Source organism: Rutidosis leptorrhynchoides, chromosome 4 (genome assembly GCF_046630445.1).
Source record: "Rutidosis leptorrhynchoides isolate AG116_Rl617_1_P2 chromosome 4, CSIRO_AGI_Rlap_v1, whole genome shotgun sequence".
In the NCBI taxonomy this organism is placed as follows: Eukaryota; Viridiplantae; Streptophyta; class Magnoliopsida; order Asterales; family Asteraceae; genus Rutidosis; species Rutidosis leptorrhynchoides.
Window position 1 is genome coordinate 7,847,199 of NC_092336.1, and position 24,534 is coordinate 7,871,732.

At 31.7% G+C, this 24,534-nt stretch overlaps 2 protein-coding genes and 1 non-coding gene across 4 annotated transcripts; 1 reads left to right on the forward strand and 2 right to left on the reverse strand.

Annotated features, from left to right (window-relative positions):
• Nucleotides 1-30: 30 nt before the first annotated feature.
• On the reverse strand, nt 31-114 carry TRNAL-CAA (transfer RNA leucine (anticodon CAA)). The gene has a single exon. It is a non-coding gene; the product is annotated as a tRNA-Leu (tRNA).
• Nucleotides 115-4,328: 4,214 nt separating this feature from the next.
• On the reverse strand, nt 4,329-6,614 carry LOC139839913 (trihelix transcription factor ASIL1-like). 2 transcript variants are annotated; one of them, XM_071830121.1, is made up of 3 exons: nt 6,383-6,614; nt 6,170-6,218; nt 4,329-5,709 (listed from the first exon to the last, which is right to left on the reverse strand). In XM_071830121.1, the coding sequence occupies exon 3, from the start codon at nt 5,632-5,634 to the stop codon at nt 4,450-4,452; it is 1,185 nt and encodes a 394-aa protein (XP_071686222.1). In that variant the 5' UTR covers nt 5,635-5,709; nt 6,170-6,218; nt 6,383-6,614; the 3' UTR covers nt 4,329-4,449. The 2 variants fall into 2 exon arrangements, with proteins under 2 accessions (XP_071686222.1, XP_071686223.1); XM_071830122.1 differs by lacking the exon at nt 6,383-6,614 and adding an exon at nt 6,033-6,067 and having other exon boundaries at nt 6,170-6,374.
• Nucleotides 6,615-14,627: 8,013 nt separating this feature from the next.
• On the forward strand, nt 14,628-16,580 carry LOC139843938 (uncharacterized). Its single transcript, XM_071834121.1, has 8 exons — nt 14,628-14,714; nt 14,817-14,878; nt 14,991-15,045; nt 15,154-15,190; nt 15,301-15,626; nt 15,757-15,888; nt 15,977-16,197; nt 16,344-16,580. Exons 5-8 carry the CDS (start codon nt 15,387-15,389, stop codon nt 16,402-16,404), a joined length of 654 nt encoding a protein of 217 aa, XP_071690222.1. The 5' UTR covers nt 14,628-14,714; nt 14,817-14,878; nt 14,991-15,045; nt 15,154-15,190; nt 15,301-15,386; the 3' UTR covers nt 16,405-16,580.
• The last annotated feature ends 7,954 nt before the right edge of the window (nt 16,581-24,534 follow it).

The following is a 24,534-nucleotide window of genomic DNA, read 5'->3' on the forward strand; positions in this document are numbered from 1 at the left end:
ATGTAAATTAAAAATACAAAAAAAAAAAATTGTCAGAAGTGGGATTTGAACCCACGCCCTCTCTCGAAGACCAGAACTTGAGTCTGGCGCCTTAGACCACTCGGCCATCCTGACTTGTTTGTTAATTCTTTATTTGTAAAGCATAATTAATAAATATTTATAAATGGTTGGCTCACGACACTAGTATAACAAGACAATTCCACATAAGCTTTATTGTTAGTTAAAATAATAAAAAGATAGCCAATTATCTATATAATTTGTATACCCTTTTTATTATTCCCAAACTCATAAGTCATGATTATCCTTTATCTAAATTCCCTGATTATATTGAAAACTGACTTCACCTCATAGTAAATTTGAATCTCACAAGTTTTCACCATACCTAACAGTGATGATTTACTTGAGCTTCTTAATATGAACACAAAATTTTTGACAAAGTTATCATCAATAATAATTGTTGCATATATTGCTTCTATGTTTGTCGATCACCTTTGTTGTTTACACTAATGTCATTCCTACTTGGGTTCTTTTTGATTTAATGCCACATTCATAGAATACCTTAACAACTTGTTTAAATATCAATTATTCAGCCCTGGTTCATTTACTTTTTGTTAGAGTTGACAAGACAAGTCAATTCACAGGCAGTTTACCATATATTGATAAAATGCCCAGTTCATTACCACCGCAAACATTGTTGCTTCAACTTCATACCTGAGTTTGCAGTTGGCTATACGATTATGGTGATTTCAGATCAAGAGAATCGACGACTATGTAAATACGAATTAAAAGAATCAACAATCATTGTGAACTCAGATTACAACATAGGGAGGGTCTTAATAAATAAGACTGACTCATCAATTGATAACCAGCTTCTTTTGAACTTATAAGTGCATATTCACACATTCTTTTAAAATCTATCAGAGGACTTGAAACAACTACTTATACGTGATTTTAAACGACTGGATTACATCTAAACACTCCACCTACAATCAGTTAGATTAGAGTCTAATCTTCTCTAACTATCTATCTATCTATCTATCTATAGTTTCTATTAAAATGCTAAAATGATGACATCATAAATAAGCTTTTTCCTTTATTAAAAAAAATTTAAAAAGAAAAAGAAAAAAATCTAAACCATCCTAACAATGTCATTAACATTAATTAATTACGAGGAAAAAGAAAAAAAGAACATTAATTAATTAAATTTTAAAAAATTAACAAAAAAGAAGCCGTGTTTAGATTTTCTAATAGTATATAACCCTAATCCCTAAAATCTCAATTAGGGTTTCATCATCATACAATTTCATCACCATCTTAAATCAGATATATTATTATGGATACGTTCTGTTATCGATTCTTATTAATCGATTCACACACAACTAAAAGGAATCCTATTTTGAAGAAGAATCGATCCAAGGTAAGTCAATCAACGTTCTTCCTTTTCAAAATGCAATAATATTAATGGATTCATACAAATAGTTTTATTGTTTGTTGTTGTAGATATTCATTGAAATTATTACCTTTATTTGTTAAAATGTTTGGGTTTTTTATGCAGGAGGATTCTTCCTACACATTCATAGGAAAAACAGAGAATATCATTTTTCATACGCGATTTAATATAGCCTTTTAGAAAAATGAGATTAAAACCTAATTGTGTACGGATTATATTTTTGTTTTTCTATTTATCGATAAAAATAATTGTAGTAAAATGCTCGATCCATGATTATAAGAATGAAGGATTCATACCTAGGTATCCGTCTTTTTACACGGAGGTAGTGAAGGAATGTATGCTTCTAAGGTTCATCTCAACGCAAATCATTCATTAGGTATAACACTTATTTTATTTCTAATTATTATTTTCTGTTATCTGTTTAGATTAATTTATTATCTACATTTTGGTAGTAATTGTGTAATCTTTTATGTAGTTGAGTTTTTTTTTTCAAAAAAAAATTTTCGAATTTTTTTTTTTTTAATTTAGCATGTCAAATTCAATCACATATGATTATCAAACCCAATCACATGTGATTGTAAAACACAATCACATGTGATTCTGCATGTCAAATCTAATCACATGTGATTGAAAAAAAAAATTCAAATTTTTAAAAAAAAAAAAAAATTCAACAGGAAATAGACTTTAATTCGGTGATTTGATTAAGTTTGTTAGCGTTTCGTGATCATATCTTCAAAATCTCAGACTTTAATTCGGTGATTTGATCAAGTTTTGATCAAAAACTTGGTGTTTAAAGATTTTAGCACAAATTTACTGAAATTCGTCATTTTACTAAATAAATTTTTTTTCAATCACATGTGATTGAATTTGACATGCACAATCACATGTGATTGGTTTTACAATCACATGTGATTGGAATGCAGAATCACATGTGATTTACTGCATGTCAATTCAATTACATGTAATTAAAAAAAAATTGAAAAAACAAAAAAATTTAAAAAAAAAAAATTTTTTTGGAAAAAAAAAATTTTTTAAAAAATATTTTTTTTTTGAATTTTTTTTTTCCAATCACATGTGATTATCGCGCAACGTATCGCACTCTGATTGGTCCCTTGAATCTCAACTTAAAACTTGGTTTCAGTTGAATATTTCTCTTCAGTAGATATATGTACGTTTAATTTGTTAAACATTTAATTTGGGGAGATACTTAGAGATCAGCGATCAAAATGTCTTATTATAATGTCAATCTATATCTATATATGTAATGTATGCATAATTCATCATCTTATATGTAATTGTAAACGTTAACGTCGAAAACAATAAATTAATTTTCAAGTTAGTTGCTTAGTATTCATACGTCATCAACTGTTATATGTTTAATAAATAAAAATAATTGTTGGTCAAATAAAACAACCGCGTAAATCCAAGTTAAACTTTCTGCCATATGTGTTGTAACCTGCGTGTGCATCTATGTTTGAGTCTATAATATTTAGAAGACCAAAAGAAGTTGCTGCTATACAGAACGAGATGCAACCGAGTACTGGTTTGGTTGAAGCTATAATTGTTGAAGTGAAAAACCGAGATAAGATTGGAGGTGCATATTTAAACTCCGATGCAATTTGTTGTACACCTGAACTTGCAAGTGATGGTTCCTGCAAGGTAGGAGAGATTATTATTCGTCAAAACCCTGATAACCCTGGCTGGCCTAAACAGATTCAAACTCCATTCGAGGGCAAAAGTGAAGAAGCAAAAATGATGTTGCAAACCGTTGAAATCAATAGAACGTGAATGTATTACCTTTACTTTATGTATTGTGATCCACAACTTAAGGGTACAATCATGAGTGGAAGAACTGTTTGGAGAAATCCAGATGGTTATCTACTGGGGAAGATGACACCGTTTATGCCATTTTATGGATTTATGTCCTTAGCTTGCCTTATACTCGGTCTTCTATGGTTTCTTAGATTTTACAACATTGGAAGGATGTAATACAATTGCATTACCATATTACAGTTGTAATTGGTCTGGGAATGTGTGAGATGGCTCTTTGGTATTATGAATATTCAAATTTTAATGTTACAGGAAGCAGAGCAGTCGGGATTACACTTTGGGCAGTCACGTTTAGTATATTTCATTTGTAATCGTCTATGATTATAATTCATGTTTTTTCTTATTTACAAGGTTTTAGTAGTTTTAGTGTTTAGCCTTTAACATTCATATAATATCAATTTTCATCATTATGTGATATTGTTTGAATATGTAAATGAATAAAAGCTAACTTTAATTTGATTATATGCAAGTAAATACTAGACTCTTTAAATTATATATTTGCGTTGGTGCATTTTTTTCTTCTCTAAGTTTGTCTTTTCAATATAAAAGTGATATTGAATTGTTTGATGCTTTCTTTGTTCATCATTAAAAAAATTGTGTTTTGAGATAATCTTTCTCTTAAATGAGTATATTATGTTATTCCATGTTATTTTGTACCTATCTTTCATAATGTTTTATTTCTTTTCAACAAAACAACCCAACATTTATGCATCTCTTTTCTTCTCATGTTAATATGAAGTATCTTCTAAACTTATAATTATATGAACTTCACATTTCCATCAAGTTTAAATTTAATCTTTTTATACAATCGTTTTAAACCAACCCATGAATTCACGGGTCATTAAACTAGTATTTCTATAATATCACAAGATCAACATGCTTAAACCCATATTGAAACTTATGTTAACAAATGAAGTTTCTCATAGTGGGTGAGCTAAATGGATCAGTATTTTGTTTAAGTATTACCAACCTCCAATATTTCTTTATGCTTTTCGGGTTAACAGCACACTTAACTACATTTTATGACAACAAATAACTTAAACTACATCTATTTATTGCCTTCAAATCAAGGAATTAAAGGAAGTTACAAGTTACAATCCATATATTATACAACAGCAACAAGTCAACGTCAAATTTTTAGATACAAATCAAGTCAAAAGGTGATAGCTTTACCCACTGATATTCTCTGCAGAATCATTATCATCATTATCTTCATAATTCCCTTGTCTGATTTTCACAATTTCATCTCTTGCTCTTTCAAGAATCTGTTTTTTCTGTAATTCCAACTCTTTAAGAAAATCCATCCTCATCTTCTCTAATTCCATCATTTGCTTTCTCTTCTGAGTTTCAATCTTCTCGTATATATCACTAAACTTGTTAATAGAGTCTGCAAGCAAACTAAACGAACCACCAATACCTTCATCTTCAACCCTTTTGTATTTTGACCTTGTTAATGGCAGCAAATCTAAATCATCATCTTCATCATCCGAATCAGTCTCATCTGGACTATCATTAATTTTACCCATTACATTCACACTATCTGAATACAGATTCGGCTTCACTGAAACTAACTCCCCCGAATCAACTCCACATGTAGGTCCCGCAGATTTTGGCACTCGCATTGGCATCGGTGTTGATGACATTAACAAATCCATTTTCTTGAAATACACCCATTTCGTACTTGTAATTTCACTACTTTCAAACAAAGCTCTCTCTTTTTTATACTTCTTTTTCAATGTATCCAAACGGTTTCTACATTGTGTATCAGTTCTTTCCATTTTTGATACCTTTGAAACATTTTCTGCAACTTCTTGCCATTCTTCAGATCTAAGACTTTTTCTTCCACGTTGAACAAACCTCGAACCCCATTCTTCAAGTAAAGCAAACGTCTCATGTTCACTCCAATCAGTAAGCGTGTTTCTCCCACCAAACGACGTACGCTTAACAACTCGAGGTACTACTGCTACTGCTCGAGGTACTACTGGTAGTGGTGTTGGAGTTGGAACTCGAGGCACCAATTCAAAACTAGATGACAAGCTCTTCAACTTCCTCTTTTTCGGATGCCGTTGTAAATTATAATTCTCACTTGGTGTACAATCTTTATCACCATCATTATCGTCGTCTTCGTCTTCGTTCTCAACATCATCTCTATTATGCTCAGTAATACCATTCACCCCATTATCAACTCCCTGTTGTTCTTCATCTTCTTCTTCTACTTCATCATCATCATCATTAATATAACTATCAGCAATCTGTTGAGACTGAGAATGATGATTAACGGGAGTACGAACAGTAACTTTCGGTCCCACACCATAGTTCGACATATACCTCGAATCCTCCTCGGTTTCAGCCATCACACCACACCTAATAATTAATCACAATTCAAACTCCTATCACTACCAAATCCTAAAAGCTCACAGATTGGCAACCTAATCATAAAAACCATAATAAACATCATCAAATCCAAAACGCTAATTTTTTAAGTTTAAACCGATAAATGTCACAAAAACATACTCAGCCTTATCGAAAAATGTAACGAAATCAATTTCATGTTAAGCACAGAAAATTGTAAACATCTTTTGGGCCCTGAATCCCTGATACTTCACTAAAGGTTATAAAATCAAATTTTAATCTTATAAAAAAAAAAAACACAGTTACCTTAAATATTAAAAAAGATTGTTAAACAATACACAGTTACCTTAAATTATTAGATGTAAAACAAATAAGAGTACCAAACTGAGCAATTTGTTACCTCATTTACCCTTTTTACAAGTCGAAATGATAAACCTGAATTTCCAATTACGGTAATAGAAATAAAAAATATAATAAATTAAACTATAATTACTAAGCAATTATACAATAGTAGTTACAAATTATTATGTATATTACCTTTAAATTCTTGAAATTGACGTCGACTCAAGATCACCAAAAACCCTAACTGTAATGAATGGAACCCCAATTTCAACGTTGATGTCAGATCGATGGAACTAAATATAGAAATCAAACAAATTCACATGTATGTGTACGTATCATATTTGTTGTGCGAATTAGGGTTTGTGGGATATGTGAAAGTGGAGAGAATGAATTGAGAGTACTGTTTACCTGAAAGATACCGTAACTATGTAAGCCGGTTTTGCAGTAATCCTATTTTCTTTCCTCAGGTGACCCAGGGCCCCACCCGGATGGATGGTCTGTCCAGATTGAAATGGGCCAAGCCCGGATCCGGTCACGATTCAGCAGCATAGGCAAACAATAGAGTACTAGTAATAGTTAAAGAAATTGATCAAAATGCCCTTAACACCATTTTTAACCTTGATTCGCATGTTGGCGTGTTGTTCGGCAGCGATGGAATGCTTGATGAACACGCTGATAAACTGATAAATAATGAGTGACGTACTGAGTGACATACTGATGGATATGGGTGAGTTGTATTTTATTTCTTTTTCATTTTTCTTGATTTTAGTTTTTTTTAATTATTTATATTATTATTTTGTAAGTATATAAACAAAATAATAATACGATTACATTTAATAAAAAGCCCTAAATTACTTTATTTAAAATTAAAACTTAATTCCTAAAAATGAAAAATAAATTAATTCAAAAACGAGTACATAAAACAAATTTGATTTCTTCCATCAAACGAGTCTTGGCCCATGTTTACAAGATACAACTCAATTCGACAAGGTCGTGTCTTGGCTCGCTCTTTTTGCGCATCACAATACTCATTCGTAAACATAAACATCAACAATTGCTTCTCTTCATCGAAATACACAATTTCTGTAAATACGTATGGTGTTTCTTTTTGGAGGACCTTTTTCAACTTTGACCAATCGAAGTCAGAAACGTCCACATCTTCAAATGATTTTTTTCCCATCAACGTATGACTTCCAGTCATACTCAACTCTACCCTCGTAATGCACATCAATGGAAACTTTGTTCAAATTCATGGTATGAAAGTATGGAAACTGTGTTTGATGCGAATGTATATGTTGGAATATATATGTGTGAATGTAAATTGTAACATCCTCAATCGGGCCTAGTTGTAAGATTACTATTTTGCCCTTAAGTTAGTGTTGCGTTATTATATGCTTTTAATTTTAATTTAATATTTATTATTATTTAATGATGTGGTTAGGACCAGTTTGTGACAAGGGTCACAGAACAGGTTTGTTTATTTAATTTGGACTTCGTTTGGGTTGCCAAATAATGTACGAAAGATATCAGATAACTGATAAATACCCGTGTGTTGCACAGTGTGGGAATTAAACCCAAGTAAGATGACTAGTGCAGTCCTTTTCTCTCACTTTCCAGATTATTCCCAGACACACTCGTTCCTCATCTCCTTCACCTACCTCAAACCCTAATTCTTAATCCTTGTTCTAGAGCTCAAATCGTTCATATCTTTGTGTTCCTTGTGATTTACTGATTCTATCAAGGTAAGATTTGTAGCATTTCATGCTCTAATCTTTGAGAAAATTGAGTTTTTGTGTTAGTTTTTACAAAGTGAGTAATTTGGGTCAAAATGGTTAGATTTGATGTTGTTTGAGTCCAAATCTTGTGGGTTTATGTCTCTACATCTTTAGTGTCTTTGATTTGGTCAGTTTTGAGGTTGTAATCGAGCTCTAGAGCAAGAATTGGGCGATTTTGGGTGAAACCCGCCACTTTGTCTTCAGCTTCTGCAGATAAACACAGTCGGCCGAGTGTCTCGATAAACTTGACCGACCGACTCGACCATCGACCGAGTGTGTAAGACCCACGGCCGAGTGTGTCTGTGATAGACCATCGACCGAGTGACTAGACACTCGGCCGAGTGAGTGTAGACAGTGCCGACTGTCTATGACAGTCGACCGAGTGTCTTTGCCAGTGAAATATTTTACCAAGTATTGATTTTTAGCCGTTATGCTATCCGTTTGTATTTTGATGTTCAGGATGTAAATTTTGAAATTGCACAAGTGTTAAGCATAAATTTTTAGTGGACGCTTTTTGATACAAAAATTTATATATTGTGTTATTTGGTGTTAATGGACAGTAACTAACTTGATTTGCCTTATGTTCAGGTGAAAAAGATAAGGAAGCCGCTCAGTAGTAGATTATCTGAGCTGGTTGCTGGTATTTGGTGAGTGGGACTAACTGGAGAATATAGTATATAGAAGCATGTTATATTATGATTGCCATGCTTGTTAGATATACTTATTGTTGTGGTTAGTTAGTACTTTGTGATGACTGCATGTTAGTTGATGCTTGTCTGCTGGAGCCCAGTGCGTCCCTATTGTGTGGTAGCCTCGGTAGGAGAGATCAACCTGTGGGTTGGGTTCCTCTGTGGTAGCCTAGACAACCGTGGTGTATATATGTGTGAATGACGCGTCCGTCGCGTGTGGATTATGTATATACATACGGTAGTGGAGGAACTTCTGGTAAGCCCCAGTCCGATCAGCTGGTGGTTAATGGTTTGGCCGAGCCGCCAGAGTTTCTGTAGATGGCACTTGGGTGATGTTTGTGTGTTAGACTATGTGACATGATTAGTATAACGTTTATGTATGCTATGGCCTGTAGTTAGTCGCACTCACTTAGTTTCGTGCTAATTCCCCTCCATCTCCTCCCTGCAGGTTATTAGCTTTTGTAGATATCGTGTTTTGGAGAGCAGAAGGACATGGTGATGTTATGTTTGACAATTTAGAAACTCTGATGTGTCTTTTCTGTTAAAACTAAATTTGGTTGTAATGTCATGTGACACTAGATGTAATAGTTTAATACTAGCTGTAAAATGATTTGGTTATGTAATCATTATATGTTTTTGTTATTATAATGGTTTAATTAATATTAATGCTTCCGCCTCGTTTTAAAAAAAAAAAAATAGCGGTGTCACATATATGTTTGAATTCATTGCAGATGTTTATATATATATATATATATATATATATATATATATATATATATATATATATATATATATATATATATATTGGTAGGATCAATAGGGATGTAACCAATCGGGGGGAAACGGGGGAAGCAAAAACTTTTTTTTTCCGTTTTTTGAAAAAACCTTGTTCACGAACATTATAGATGAGATGAAAATATGAACATTTAGTAGAGACACTTAGTGATAAATGTTTTTATTTTGGCGGGAAAACGCTCGAAGAAGTAATATATAACAATTATCGTGTTTTTCGAGCGTATGTTGAGGTTTTAGCTATTGGGGTTTAGATATTAGGGTTTAGATATTAGGGTTTATAGGGTTTAGATATTAGGGTTTAGAAATTTAGGGGTTAGGGTTTAGGTTTAGGGTTTAGATTTAGGATTTAGATTGAGTTTTTAACACGAACGGTTTAGAGTTTAGAGTTTAGGGTTTAGGGTTTGGTGTTTTGGGTTTATGGACCCAAAACACCAAACCCAAAACCCTAAACCCTAAACTCTAAATCGGGCTAAATTTTACTTCACAAAATATGAAGGAAAAAAAACGTTCATATTCTTCACGAACAATATTATCTTGAATGTTATTTTTGTCGATCGTTTTCCCGCCTAAATAATAACATTCATCACGAAGTGTCTCTTCTAAATGTTCATATTTTCGTGTGATCTTGATGCTGGAAAAAAAATTCCAAAAAAAACGAAAAAAACATTAAACGTCGACGAAATCATTCAGGCACGCCTTCACCTTCTCCGTGCCTAGTTCTAGCACGCCGGACTCAAGAGCCACTGACACGCCGCATTAATGGCGTGTTGGTGGCGTGTTAGTGGCGTGTTGGTGGCACCGATGACCATTGTCGGGTGCGTTACAAACGGTCTAAGGCCTATTACAATATTTGTGATCAAATAATTTTTTGAGGCAACATTCCTCTATGTGTTGGAGGGTCGACAGATCCGGCGTGCTAGCCAACGGCATGGACGATTGTTTAGACGTGTTTGACACGTGTGTTGCTCGGATTGGTTGGGACCTTTTTACAATTTGAAATATAAAAAATAATCAAAATTTTACAAGGAATATTTACAATTTTTTAACAAATTTATATAATTAATTTTAATTTTACCCAACTATATCTACATTACATTCATCACAATTTTTATACAACTCAACTCTATTTTCTCTCATTTGTCTCTAATTTTATACTTCTCAAACAACTTCTTATCATGATATACTAAACAATCACAACCATGGATTCGACTGTTGTTTGTATGGACATACATTACAGGGGCAAAATCCGGTATGACTGGAAGTCATACTCAAATGGAACGCGAAATTCATTTAAGGATATCGACATTACTGACGTCGATATATCAAGGTTTTGTGACTTCCGTATAGAAGAAATACCCCACATCTTCTTGGAGAATGTGTTCTTCGTACGAAACAAAGAAGGAATTTACATTTCTTATGTGGGATAAAGGATGGGATGTTGAAAAACAATGAGCCAAGAGATGCATTCTTGAATTGAGTTGTATATTATTTTATGAAAGTTCTGAACGTAATTACGATTCAAGTAGTCTTGAGTCAGGAAACCTGAGTCAAGACTCGATTTCAACTTATCAAATTTGTTTATTGATATCGGCCAAAAAGTCGAGTTTTTACCACCGATGTTAAGCCCTAAATCAATAAAGTTTAAAGCTTTATCGGCAAAATTATTGCTTTTTCGGTTGATTTTGTAGATTGAGTGATTGCGAAAGCAATGCAAAAAGAATTAAGTAAAATGGAGCTAAAACGAATATTCTAGAGCGAAAACGATGAAAGACAGGAAATCAAGTTACGATCCGGCAAATCAGCAAGCCAAACGGCCTGCCAAACGGGCTGCCAAACGGCTTACCAGTATGACAAACGGCCTGCCACATGGGTCAAGCAAACGGGCATCGTAAACGGCTTATCTGACCGAACGGCCCCAGTAAACGGCCTGCCAAACGGCCTGCCAACCGTTTGCTAGCAAATTCCAAGTCTATTTAAAGGGCTCTTTCCATCCATTTCAACACACACTCAATTTGTAATTCACTTTATATTTTCAAGCTTTTTAGTTAGTTTTTAGTAGTAGCTAGCTTAGCTTTTATTTTCCGGAGGATATCCCTGCGAGTCCCTGCGATCTCGGACAGATTTCTTCACCCTTTTTAGGTTTTTATCCGAAACGCTTGTCTTTTGTATTAAACATGTGTTATTACCTTTTATGTTTAATAATGCGTTCCGATATTACCATGATAGCTTAATTAATCTGTATGTTGCCATGATAGAAGTTTGGGTTAGCGTAATTATGTTAATTTAGTACGGTTATTGTCGTAATACTGAACTTGCGAGTCTGATAGATTTGTATGCTAGCATCTTAAGGATTGACCAACCTAGGTTGTGATCAGGACTTGTCCACCTATATGAACTTAGCTACTTCATAGGATTAAGACCCCTGGTTATACTGTATCTGAAGATTCTATGAACTCGGTATGGCCGGCTTTTAGGACACGGAACTTAGGAATTGAGGCATGAATGACCTAGTATGCCTATTGACTGTTCCAAATAGACCTCTTAGGAGCTGTTAAGATCTAGTTAGTGCCTTTACTGTATGACCCAAGTCTATTGCATGTTCTTGTTTGATTGTTGCCCGAGGACTAAGTCATATCAACTGTCTAGGTATCTATTAGGTTTCTATCTGCTTTACTTTCAGTATATCAACTGTAATGATGTATAATGTTTGGATTGATATGATCTCATTAGTATGATGAAATGGTTGTTAGTTTTCATTTAAGGTTTTACCAACTTAAACCGACGGACTCCTTCCGTTTGTGATCAGTGTTCAATCAACACGACACGTTGTTATTCAGTTAACTAAACTGATAACGAGTGTTAGGATTATAGCTCAACTCACTAATAAACCTAGTACTTTACTGAGGATAACCTCCAAGGTATAGTTACCTTTCAATTATACAATCAAGTGACATACTTTTCACTACTTGACGAGAACTCCTAGAGTCTAGAGATAAGTAAGTCTGTGTAATTGGCTCATCCAACCAGATCTACGCCATTCCAAACATAGCCTTAACATAAGCATAATTACCTTTCCCTAACCCAGAACTAATATCTTGGTCAACATTTTCCTAATCTGCATACTCCAGATATCCTTCCACTTTATTTACTTTTCCGCACTTAGGACCATTAGCTTAAACTAACTACTATCCTTTATCTAGGTAATTTAAATAAAAGACAATTATCCACTTGATCTTCAATTCGTTAATCCATTCAAAAATACGACCCTAGGTTAGCTTACACCTTCTACACCTTAGAAAGTAAAAGTAAATCTAGGCCCCACACAATATAAATAAACAAAATCGTTGTATGCTACCGTGATCAACTGAATCTGACGTCCTGCGGCCTAACGACATTGCACGAATAAAACCGTCCGTTTCGGCCATATAATTTGTATAATCGTATTACAGAGTATTAATTTTTAGAACTTTAAGTTATTGTAATTTTTTATTTTTTAGGACTTTAAATCAATGTAGTATTTTATTTTTGAGACGTTTTAATTTTTCTATTTTTATGACTTTTAATCTTTTTAAACGGTGGTATTATAATAAATTGTAGTCATTTTATTAATTTCTTTTGTTTTAATATTTACAAAATAATAACTTAACTAAATAAACAAAATAAAAATTGGATTAATTATTTGCAAGAAAAGTGAAAAAGAAGCTAAAAATACCCCACCAATACGTCACTCAACACGTCACCGCATTACTTCTTAGTTTAACAACACGTATGACACGTCAGCGTCAACCACCCTACCTCACAACCCAACACGCCTGAAAAACGCATCACCATTGCAATATGCCTAAATCTCGAAATGTATAAGGATATGCCTCTGAATTTTTGTAATTGCCAATATGCCCTTTGACCACGCACCATGCACGGTGCGTGGTGGTTTGTGCGTAGTGCGTGTTACCTAGGTTGTTGGTTGGTTTACTGAATACGCTCCAACTTACCCGCATCACCCATTGCGCACGCATCATTACGCACCTTGCGTGGTGTGCTGGATAAGATAAGATTTGCAGTTGATTCGGAGAATTGTGGTCCTTACTTTTGGAATGATGAACATTGTTTCAGTATATGAATGTTGTTGATGGCACAAGGCATAGTGAAGCCAAGAATTCCTTTGGTTTAAGTGTGAAAAAGTGCGTTAGACTTGAGCGTCAAGGCAATCTTTATATATTAACTGAACCAAGATGTTCAAGATTTGTATATAATTTATATAGAGATAGATGATATTAATATATTTTGAAATTTTCAACTTTTTCAAATTTTTACTGCACTGTATCTTGATATTGTTGATTAAGTTTAATTCATAAGTTGCGTAGTAAGCTTCTAGGTGAAAATAGCAATTAGGTTGAGATAACACATTATATCGTTGTTATATTTTTATATACTCGTATAACATTAGGATAAAGGATTAAGGATATAACACATTATATATCCTTGTTATATTTGATTTAACCCAATCCTAAGGCATAACGCAAATACGACGGCTTAATCATAACAAAACTAAATTAGCCAAATAATTCGTGAAAAATATTTTTATATTGAACTTAGGTTAAGAATAATATATATGCATCAAAGCCCACCAGCTTTGAATATTAAATATCGTCTAGTATTTTACCTATCGGAACTCTCTCCAATTCGAGTCAAAGTCATCCACTTGTGTTATGCCCTTATACAAACAAAGCGATCCTCACCGTTGGACTAAATGTTGTTCGTAATGGACGGTCAGAAAACGTCGAGTGACAACATTGGGTCAATGTGGTTTTATTGGTAAACAAACTCTTGTATATTAAGATAAGATTTCTCATTCTCATACACTATATAACATGTTCCATATTCACTTACAGAACCCATCGACCTCCGGCCTCTAACAACCTACAAAAGTTTATTCCAATCTCATCTTTATCCAAGAAAAAAAAAAAAATGGTTAGTTCGAGTATTTTAGATATCTCGTTTATTTAACATTTTCACTTTTTATATACGTAGTACATTTTTTACTTTTAGTTATAGTTATTGTACATAGTTCGTCTCTGTTATTAGCTTAATAGCACGTAACATTGTGCATTATTATCTACTCGTATCAAACATAAATTTATTCCTAAAATAAAATATGCATATTTTGGTACATGCATATATTCGTAATGCATGTTGCACAAATCTTATGAAGGAGTTCGTTTACATGCTCTTCTATTTATATGTAATTTATAATAATTGTATTTATATCTATATCTATAGTTATATACTTATATATTTATATTTATACATATTTATTTATTTATCTATTTATTTATTTATTATTTATTTTTATATTTCAATTGTTTGTTTGTTACTATGAAATGCGGTTATGGTTATACAAGCTGATACTTACTCGTTTCTTTTCGTTTTTGGGTTGCGTTCTACTTCTTGATTCAATAGAGTTCTACTGTTGAGATTAAGGTAACACTAAACTCTTATTTATGTATTTTTGCTTTATTGTGGATCGTATATGATATAGATTTTGTTTAGTAATTTGTTTAGTAACATTTGTTTCTGTTTCAGAAAATTCTTGAACAAAAATCAGAAAGAGTTAAATCAATCGACTTGCATCCTACTGAACCATGGTAATGAAACCTTTCTCCTATATTCGCTTTTCTTAGTTTTTCAAAATGTTAGTGATTCTTATATAGAATTCTAACATACTTTGTGATAAAAATTTTGCCTTTTTAATTAAAGGGTCTTACTAGGTCTGTATTCGGGAAATATTTGCATTTGGAATTATCAATCTCAAGTAAGTTATCATTTATCATATATTTAATATAGTCGGCGTTATTAATACTTTTCGTTTGATTTAATAATCAAAATTACTTATGAATATCTTCTTCCATCCTCTATATAGGCAATAGAGAAGTCTTTTGAAATAGCCAAATCACCTGGTATGTTACATATTTATTTTCCCACATATAGTTTATTTAGGTAATAGTTAAAATGTAGATCATATAACACAGTTAAGTTGATTTATTTGTAATTTATATATGTATTGTAGTTCGTACGGGAATATTCATTGCACACAAGGAATGGATTGTTGCTGGATCTGATGATGGTCTCATACGTGTCTATAATTATACCACAATGGAAAAGGTTATTGAATTTGAGGCACATTCAGACTACATTAGGTCTGTTGTTATGCATCCGTCTCTTCCATACATACTTTCTGCATCCGATGACAAGTCTATAAAGTTATGGGATTGGGAGCACGGTTGGGAATGCACTAAAACGTTCAAGGGCCATGAACATTACGTCATGAAAGTAACGTTCAACCCTATGGATAGCAATGTGTTCGCAAGTGCTTCGCTTGATCATACCGTCAAGGTACTACTACGCTACTACTTTAATTTTCATTTAGTTAAAACAATATCTGATTGAAATTTTAGAATTTTAACTTATTAATTCTTGTCATTTATCTATTAAAATATGTTATTTTAAATGTTTGTCTTTCTAGTTATGGAATCTTGGAGATTTGGCTCCACTTGTCTCGGTCAACGCTCATCATACGGGAGTTAATTCAATCGAATTTCTTGACACTATTGACAAACTGTATTTCATCACAGGGTCTGATGATTATACTGCTAAGGTTTGTCCAATGCCATAATATTGTCAATATTATGATTTTATGATTTTATTATATTGTATGACTTAACGAATCAAAACTCACTACTTAGGTTTGGGACTATGATACAATGACTTGTCTTCAAACACTTGAAGGCCACACACACAACGTCAATTCAATTCAATATGTTAAATTGAAAGAAAACTTTATTGTTACTGGATCTGAAGATGACACTGTAAGGATTTGGAATGCCACTACATACAACTTAGACCATGTGTTTAAATCCGAACTTGGTCGGGTCTGGACTATTGGATTTATAAAAGGCCCGTCTAAGTAAGTTCATCGAATATTACGTCTAACATCTTTCTTTTTTTTATTCGTACATTTAAATTTAAATTTAAATTTAAATATATATTAAATTAGATGTTTAATTGTCAATATAAATGATTTAATACTTGTTAATATTCTTATGTAAACAGGATTATTCTTGGTTGCGATGAAGGAATGCTCGTTGGTGAAGTCATATCTAGTCATTTTTGAGAAGATAATTAAATCCTTCTCTATGCGGTATATTAGTATCAATAATATACCAATAAATGTCTTTTTTATATTGAAGTTCTCGAAGTTATGTTTACGAGTATCTTGTTTTAGTGTTTTTATCCGTGCTTGTAAGAAGATTGAAACCGTGTGGTATTATGAAATAAAAGTTTATGAATCTATAATTTGGTTGTTGGTTGTTGGTTGTTTTAGCGTTTGTTTTGCTTTTTTAAATCTGCCGCTTTATGGGTTCTTATTGTCTTGTATACTCGGTTGCTCTCACATTTTTAATAAATTTTGACTTTCTTCCGTTAAAAAAATAATAATAATAAAAAATCAGCTTTCTAAATGAAAATAAATAAAGTAACAAAAAATAACTTATATCTTAATGTGATGTAGCTAAAACTAACATGAAGCTATTAATGAAGGCTTAAATCAAAATCGAGATAATGAAAAATTTCTTTAAAAAATCATTGTATTCAAATTCAAGTATAAGTTTAAGTTGTTAATTTTAATATTGAAAGTCCATATAAGTTACAATTTTCAATATATATGTGCAACAAGATGCATTTGGAATAAAATTAGGCAAATATATTGATTTTTCCAACGGGTAACGATATAAAAGTTCGTCAAACACATTAGTTAATGTTAATGAATTAAAATAGTGGGAAAAACCTAATTTGTACATAGATGGAGGGATGAATTAAGGATAGTGAGTAGGTGTGAGAGTCTGTTGTATTTTTCAAGATTAGTAAGTGGGAGTGTGGTTGAAGAGATGCCGTTTTGAGCTTTTTTAAAAAGCCAACAACATTTTTTGGGGTAACAATTAGTATAGGAGAAATAAAACTTGTTCAATTCACAACATTTAAATTTAAGCAATGAAATAGTTATTAACACTATTTAGTTATATGATTTTTTACACAATTTTTTTTACCGACGTCATTATTTTCCATTTTAGTTTAATTTTAAATTGCAAAACTTTTTTTTTTTAAAAAAAAGGCAACAAGTTTTATTACTAAAATCAACACAAGTACAAAAGTGAGTTGCATATGGTGCAACCAATATTTACATGCAATGCGGAGTATAATTCTCAACAAAAGCTAAAAGTGTTATGGTGCTAAGACGGCAACAATTGCAAAACTACTCGTAACATTTATTTTCTTGCAGTCAAATTAGACCATTCGCATCGGTGTGTTATTCTACCGCTAGTCGCATCGCCATCCACCACACCCGATAGCATTCCATCGCTATCGGGCCGCCATCCAAATTTCGTGACTCAAAGCGGTGATCGGAAAGCATATCGGATTATGAAGATGAAAGGGAATATTCCTCGAATATACCATTTGAAACTTTTGTTTTTTTAAAGATTGAACACTAAAAAAACTAATGTTTCCAACGGTTACTATTGCTCTTTAAATTCAATTTTATCCCACCACAAACACTATAAACACTATATCATCTCATATCTTTCTTTATACAACTCCACATTTAAATTTCTATCACTCTTAAAAATTCATTCACCTCAAAATGGGAAAGAAAAAAAAAAAAAAAAAAGAACAAATCACAACCCAAACAAAACGTTCAATTTCCGACATCTCATTGCGATCCTTTCTTTTAATAATTACTTAAATCTCAACAAACTTTTCCGTCAACCTTTGGTTCATACTCCAATCCGCAAGGCCGTTCATTATTTCAATCTCAAGTTGCACCGCTGATCAATACTTTCTCAGACCCACCCAACGACACACATAGCCAAGTGTACATACATATGTATTGTCCAAAACAACAATAAAATCGAGCTTACCAATCTCACATCCAATATTTTCAATTACCTCAAATACGCGACAAAGAAGTTGAAGAATCCGACCACGCAAATGTACCTGAAATCCAAAACGTACGGGCAACTGAAGATTCAAAAGGACAAAAAAGTACACCAAAGACATCCTTGGTCTAACGCGAAGAGCCGCATTTCGGCCGAAACATTATTGCATGTTTCCGAAAATCCGCTTGTTGGAACCGCAAAATGGAGGGACTCATTTTGGACCATGGTTCGAAAAGAGTACAACGCGTAAGTAATCGAGGCACGTCGACCCGATCAAATAAGCAGAAAATGGACTAAAATGCAAAAGGACATTAATCTGTGTATTGACAACTACTCCAAACTTTAAGCTCGTTCGCTGGGCGGGGCGTCCGACGGAGATATTTTGGCCCGAAACTCCCGACACTCGCGAACGTTAAGCAACAACTCCAGCGACCCTTTATATACGAAGATGTGTGGCACATTTAGTCGTACTTTAATTATTATTTGTAATTGTAATGTTTAATTTCAGTTTTTTTTTTAAATGTAATGTTTAATCTTATTTTGATTAATGTAATATTTTATTTTAATGAAAATACTTTAGTTTTATTAAAATAAGTGTTTTAAATTGTAAAATAATATTTACGGAGTAATATGAAGAAAAGTGTCATGCATGACATTGTATTGGTTTAACATTTTAACATTATCATTTTATCAAAGTTCGTTATTTTTGTTTTAATGCATATATCATTTTTTTTTTTACATTATCTATAGATGAAAACTAGTTTAAGACCTGCGAATTCGTGAGTTTATGTATGAACGTTTGATGTAATGGAACAAATATTCATTATAACATTTAAGATTTATAACATATAAATATGATCTTAATGCGAAATTTTAAAAATAACGACGTTAATAAAATTTTATATGGTGTAAACAATCGTGTTTATTATTTAAACAGCTCCATCTAAAACTATAAGAACTAACTTGTGACGACCCGGAAATTTCCGACCAAATTTAAACTTAATCTTTATATGTTTCCGACACGATAAGCAAAGTCTGTAATGTTAAAATCTCAAAAACTTTGAAAACTATGTTCATGTGTTCAATTAACCTTTGACCATTTCCGACGATTCACGAACTACTATTTGTAATTAAATACATATATATTTGAATATATGAATATATATTAATAATTTGAAATATAATTAGAAATAAATATATTGTTGTTATTAAAGTTAAATATACAAAATAAAAATCAAAATATAATAATCATTATTTAAAACATATCTATATATATAAAGAAAGAATATTAAATATATATTTTGTGATTTCGAAGTTATTTAGTAAACGACGGTAACGCTCAAATGTCATTCGATCAATAACAAACGAGTTAAAAAGGAACTTATGTGATTTTAAAATAAACGGTGATCCGAAAATAAGTTTTATAAATTATAGGCTTATTAATAATATATTTAGAAGTTATTTGATAAATTTTAACAATAACTATATTTTACTTAGGGGTGGGAGTGAATAATTAATGTAATTTTTATTTTACAATTAATGATTGAATTTTATACCATAATGACCAAAATAAATAAATATATTTAATTTAAAATTTTGAGATTTTTCCGAAGACTTTTATTCGCCCCTGATTTAACAACGGACTACGAAATAATAGTCCGTGAAAACTGTCGGTAGAATAAAATCAAATTCATTGTCTGCTTTGCTGTACACTCGATTACATTTCAATTCATCAAACTTTATGATGATTATTATATTATTATTGTACTATAGCTAATTGAACGTTTACTCATTTGTGTTCCGTGATCCTATCTATCTTATCTCTTATTATATATACACTTCACACATGTATACACTGAATAAAGGAAATCCACAAACTTGCCTCCTATTTCTCTTCTTGTTTATGCACACTTCAACAACCATACCCATGAAGCCCATTTCAAATTATAGTGTATATATATATATATATATATATATATATATATATATATATATATATATATATACACACACACAGACGATTTAAATCTCATCCATCTTCTAACCTACTATGACCACCACCCTCACCATATGACCATCATCTTTGAACACCATCTCACCATGAACCATAAACACCAACCGCCATCGTTCATCACAATTGAACTCCATGAACAACAAAAACACAAAACCCATGTAAATCGAAGAAAACGTACCACTCTACTTCACCATATCGCCACCCATCTCCTTCCCTCTTATACTCCGGTTATCAAACCGCCACCATGAGCCATCACCTTTGGCCACCTTAACCACCAACCGTCGACCACCCTGTCACCAACCAACACCCTTTCACTAGCTTGATGCTACTGCTTTCGTTATTGACCACCTCTACGCCACCATCTTCAATCTTTAAACACTACCACTATCCTTGTTGACTTACTGTTGCTCGTTACTATCATGTCTTGATGAAACTATGCAAACCACCACACCACCGGTACCACCATAACAACCAACCATCACTTGAAAACTTCACTGTCTACTCGATTATTGTTTCAACCACTTTGTTCGAACCCCAATCACCTTTCAGCATTGCCATCTTCCAACCATATTTGATTTTAATTCACTGATCAACCGCACGATCACAGTTACTGTTGCTGTTTTAATTTATGTTCCTAACCGAAACCATCACTTGCCCGATATAAACCCAATCTGAACACTCCTTGGTTACTGCAGCTACTATTCGACTGAAACAGTAACGTTGATGTAGGAAGGAGACGATGAACAGTAGAATCTCGATGATGATGTGATTATGATTCAGGTATGATGTATAGTCGAAGATGATGAAGGCGAGATTGATGTTGATAACGATGAGCAGATGATGCGTGATGAAAATGATACATGATGATTGTCACACCCCCAAATAGGGCCTGGAGTATTTGTGACTAATTATATCAAATCACAGTTGTATAAATGAGAACGACTCTATATGAGACGTTATATTGAGTTTTGCAGCGGAAGATAAATAGGTTACATTGTATATAATGAACAACGCATTAAATGTCTTTAATTGATATGGTATGTAATGAAGACTCCAAGCATAGCAAGCAATCATCATCAATTTAGCAAGTGTAAGTCTTTCAAATTATCCATGAATGACTTGTTGAAATGTTGCTTTCAATTAGCAAATACACAGTGGAAGCATTATGTAGGCCCTGAGAATAAACATGCTTAAAAAGTCAACACGAGATTGAGTGAGTTCGTAGGTTTATCATAAATCAATAGTTCAGTATAGCATTAGACCACAAGATTTCAGTTTAAAGTTGATCGATACCAAATATATCAATTGAAAGAGTTGCTGTTTGTAATATCGCGACTAAACAAAGTTACCCCGTGACACTTGTTACTCATGTCGTTGAATCATTATTATGTAGCCAAAGACCAACAGTCAACTGACTAGAGACGTCACTCTCAGTAGCGCTACTCACAATAACTAAGTTTGCATCTTATACCTCAGCAATTAACGATATTACGGTGGGGATTTAGCATGACAAAGCACGTATATAGCATAAGAGTTTGAGTACTTGTGTCTAAACGTAAAACAGTTATAAAAACAGTGCATGTATTCTCAGCCCAAAAATATAGATAAAAAGGGAGCAAGTGAACTCACGATACTGTATTTCGTATTTCGTAGTAATTAAGCTTATGAGCGGCACTGAACAAGTGCAGAGTTGTCCTCGGATTCACGAACCTATATCAAGTATATATATTAACACATATACTCGTAATCGAATAAGTTTATATATATATTTTTCCATTAGTTATGCCACTTTTATATTAGTAACATATAAGTTTCTTATATTCATTTTATATATTCTAAATAGTTAAGAATATAAATTTTATTATGTTATGTGTAAATAAATGTATATATATCATTTGTTTGTAAAAATAGTAATTATAATAATACTTAAAATAATATTTGTAATGATAATAATAATACTCAATATTACTAATAACGATAATAATGTTTATGATTTTATTAATGATAAATGATATTAATAATAATAAGACTTATAACAATAATAATAATGATAACAGTTTTAATAAAATGAAAAGTTTAATGATAACAATAATCAAGATTAAAATTTTTGGTAACAATACTTAATAATGATAATCATATTATATTATATCTATATATCTATAAGGCATAGCCAAATTGAATAGTAAACCTCACAAGTTTCACAAACTACCCCCAATCTTTTACTTCCTTACATTTTAACCCCAAAATATATAATCGTTAACTTTATGGTTTTTATAAACTTACCACAAACTTTTAACATTTTTTACTTTAACCATTAAACTTCTCATTCATTATAAATCGACCACATACTTTATATACTACCTAATAGACAAAAACGATATATCTATATATCTAAAAAGCATAGCCAAAGTGAATAGTAAATCTCACAAGTTTCACAAACTACCCCCAATCTTCTACTTCCTTACATTTTAGCCCCAAAATATATAATCGTTAACTTTATGGTTTTTATAAACTTATCACAAACTTTTAACATTTTTTACTTTAACCATTAAAATTCTCATTCATTATAAATCGACCACATACTTTATATACTATCTGATAGACAAAAACGATTAATAGTCATCAGGGGCGCTTTCGTCCTTTCACTTTTTTCCCCTTTTCCACCTTTTTTTTAAAAAAAGGCCCCATAGTTTGTTCAAATATTAAAATCGACCCCCCAAACAAGGGGTATAGTGTCAAATACTCATTTTCACAAAAAAAAAATTAAATAAACTTCACTCAAATATTCAACGGGCCATATCTTCTCGCTCGCAACGAGTTACATTTTTCTGACACCACTGTTAAACTCGAAATAATTTTAGGAGCACACTGTCACTAACTATACGCAATACATACGCTTTTTAAAAAATGCTAAATATTTGAGGTACTTTTCATACACGTCGATTTTGCGTTAAATATTTAAAAGTCGACAATTCCATAGTGAAACGCGGAGATGTGCATATATTGTTAATTTAAAATAACATTTAAATCTTTCACGGATTATACCTTTTAGTTCGACTCGAGTTTCGCTTCAACGATATCGTCGTTAGCCACGAAATAATTTTACAAACTAAACGCAATATAATACATTGAAAACCGAACCCCGGCGCGAAGCGAGGGTTAGAACACTAGTTAATACTAATTAATAATATTATTTATAATAATAGTAATGATAATAATGATAGTATTAATTATAAATAGATCAATAATACTAATATTATAAAATGATACCAATACTAATATTAATGAAAATAATAATAACTTTTATTATTTTCATAATAATAATAATAATAATAATAATAATAATAATAATAATAATAATAATAATCTTAATCATAATAATAATACTAATGATACATATTTTAGTAATAATAGTAATTATAATACTAGTACTTAATAATAACACTAATAATAATAATCATTATGAAAATAATAATAAATGGTAACTAATACTTTTATTAGTAATAATAATAATAATAATAATAATAATAATAATAACTTTAATACTAGTAATAATAACAATAACTAATAGTAACAATAATAATAATAATAACAATAATAATAATAATAATAATAATAATAATAATAATAATAATAATAATAATATAATAATAATAATAATAATAATAATAATAATAATAATAATAATAATAATAATAATAATAAAGATGAAAACTACCTTAGAAGCCCTTCACAAAAAAAATATGCCCAAGGCGGGACTCGAACCCGCGACCTCACACTAGCCCGAACACCCCTCAAACCAATGCTCCATTTCTGTTTTTCTATTTATTCTCCGAATTCAATTTATTTAAACCGAAAGTTTCTGTTTTTTTTATTCTTCTTCTTCTTCTCAAATTCGTTAATCGACCAGGAACTTCAAAATGATGATTTATATACTTCAAAATAATAATAGTTAATCAATATTAATTTTCTAAATCAATTGAAAACAATAGAAAAAAATTAAAAAATTTTTGCATAAAAGCCTGCTGCTGCTGCTGCCGTTGTTTTTAAAGAAGTAAAAAATTCGTGATTTTGATTTTTAGGTCGTTTTAGAATTTGGTTCCTTCATGAAACATTTCCTAAATCACTTATAGAAACTATTGAAACCATTAATTGAACTTAAATCTTAACAGAAAACTCGAATTTGATTGAAGAACAAATATTTGACTTTTTGATTTCGAAACTTTTACTCACGAATTCACAATCGTTTTAAATAAATGGAAGCTCATACTTTGCAGATAGTTTGAGTATGATAATT

What these genes read in the sequence shown, in the direction of transcription:
- LOC139843938 (XM_071834121.1), top strand. Translation starts at nt 15,387, where the DNA reads ATGGAAAAGGTTATTGAATTTGAGGCACATTCAGACTACATTAGGTCT. An exon ending in CGCTTGATCATACCGTCAAG is followed by an intron (nt 15,627 to 15,756) that starts GTACTACTACGC and finishes TTGTCTTTCTAG; the next exon opens with TTATGGAATCTTGGAGATTT. An exon ending in TTTATAAAAGGCCCGTCTAA is followed by an intron (nt 16,198 to 16,343) that starts GTAAGTTCATCG and finishes TTATGTAAACAG; the next exon opens with GATTATTCTTGGTTGCGATG.
- LOC139839913 (XM_071830121.1), bottom strand. Translation starts at nt 5,634, where the DNA reads ATGGCTGAAACCGAGGAGGATTCGAGGTATATGTCGAACTATGGTGTG.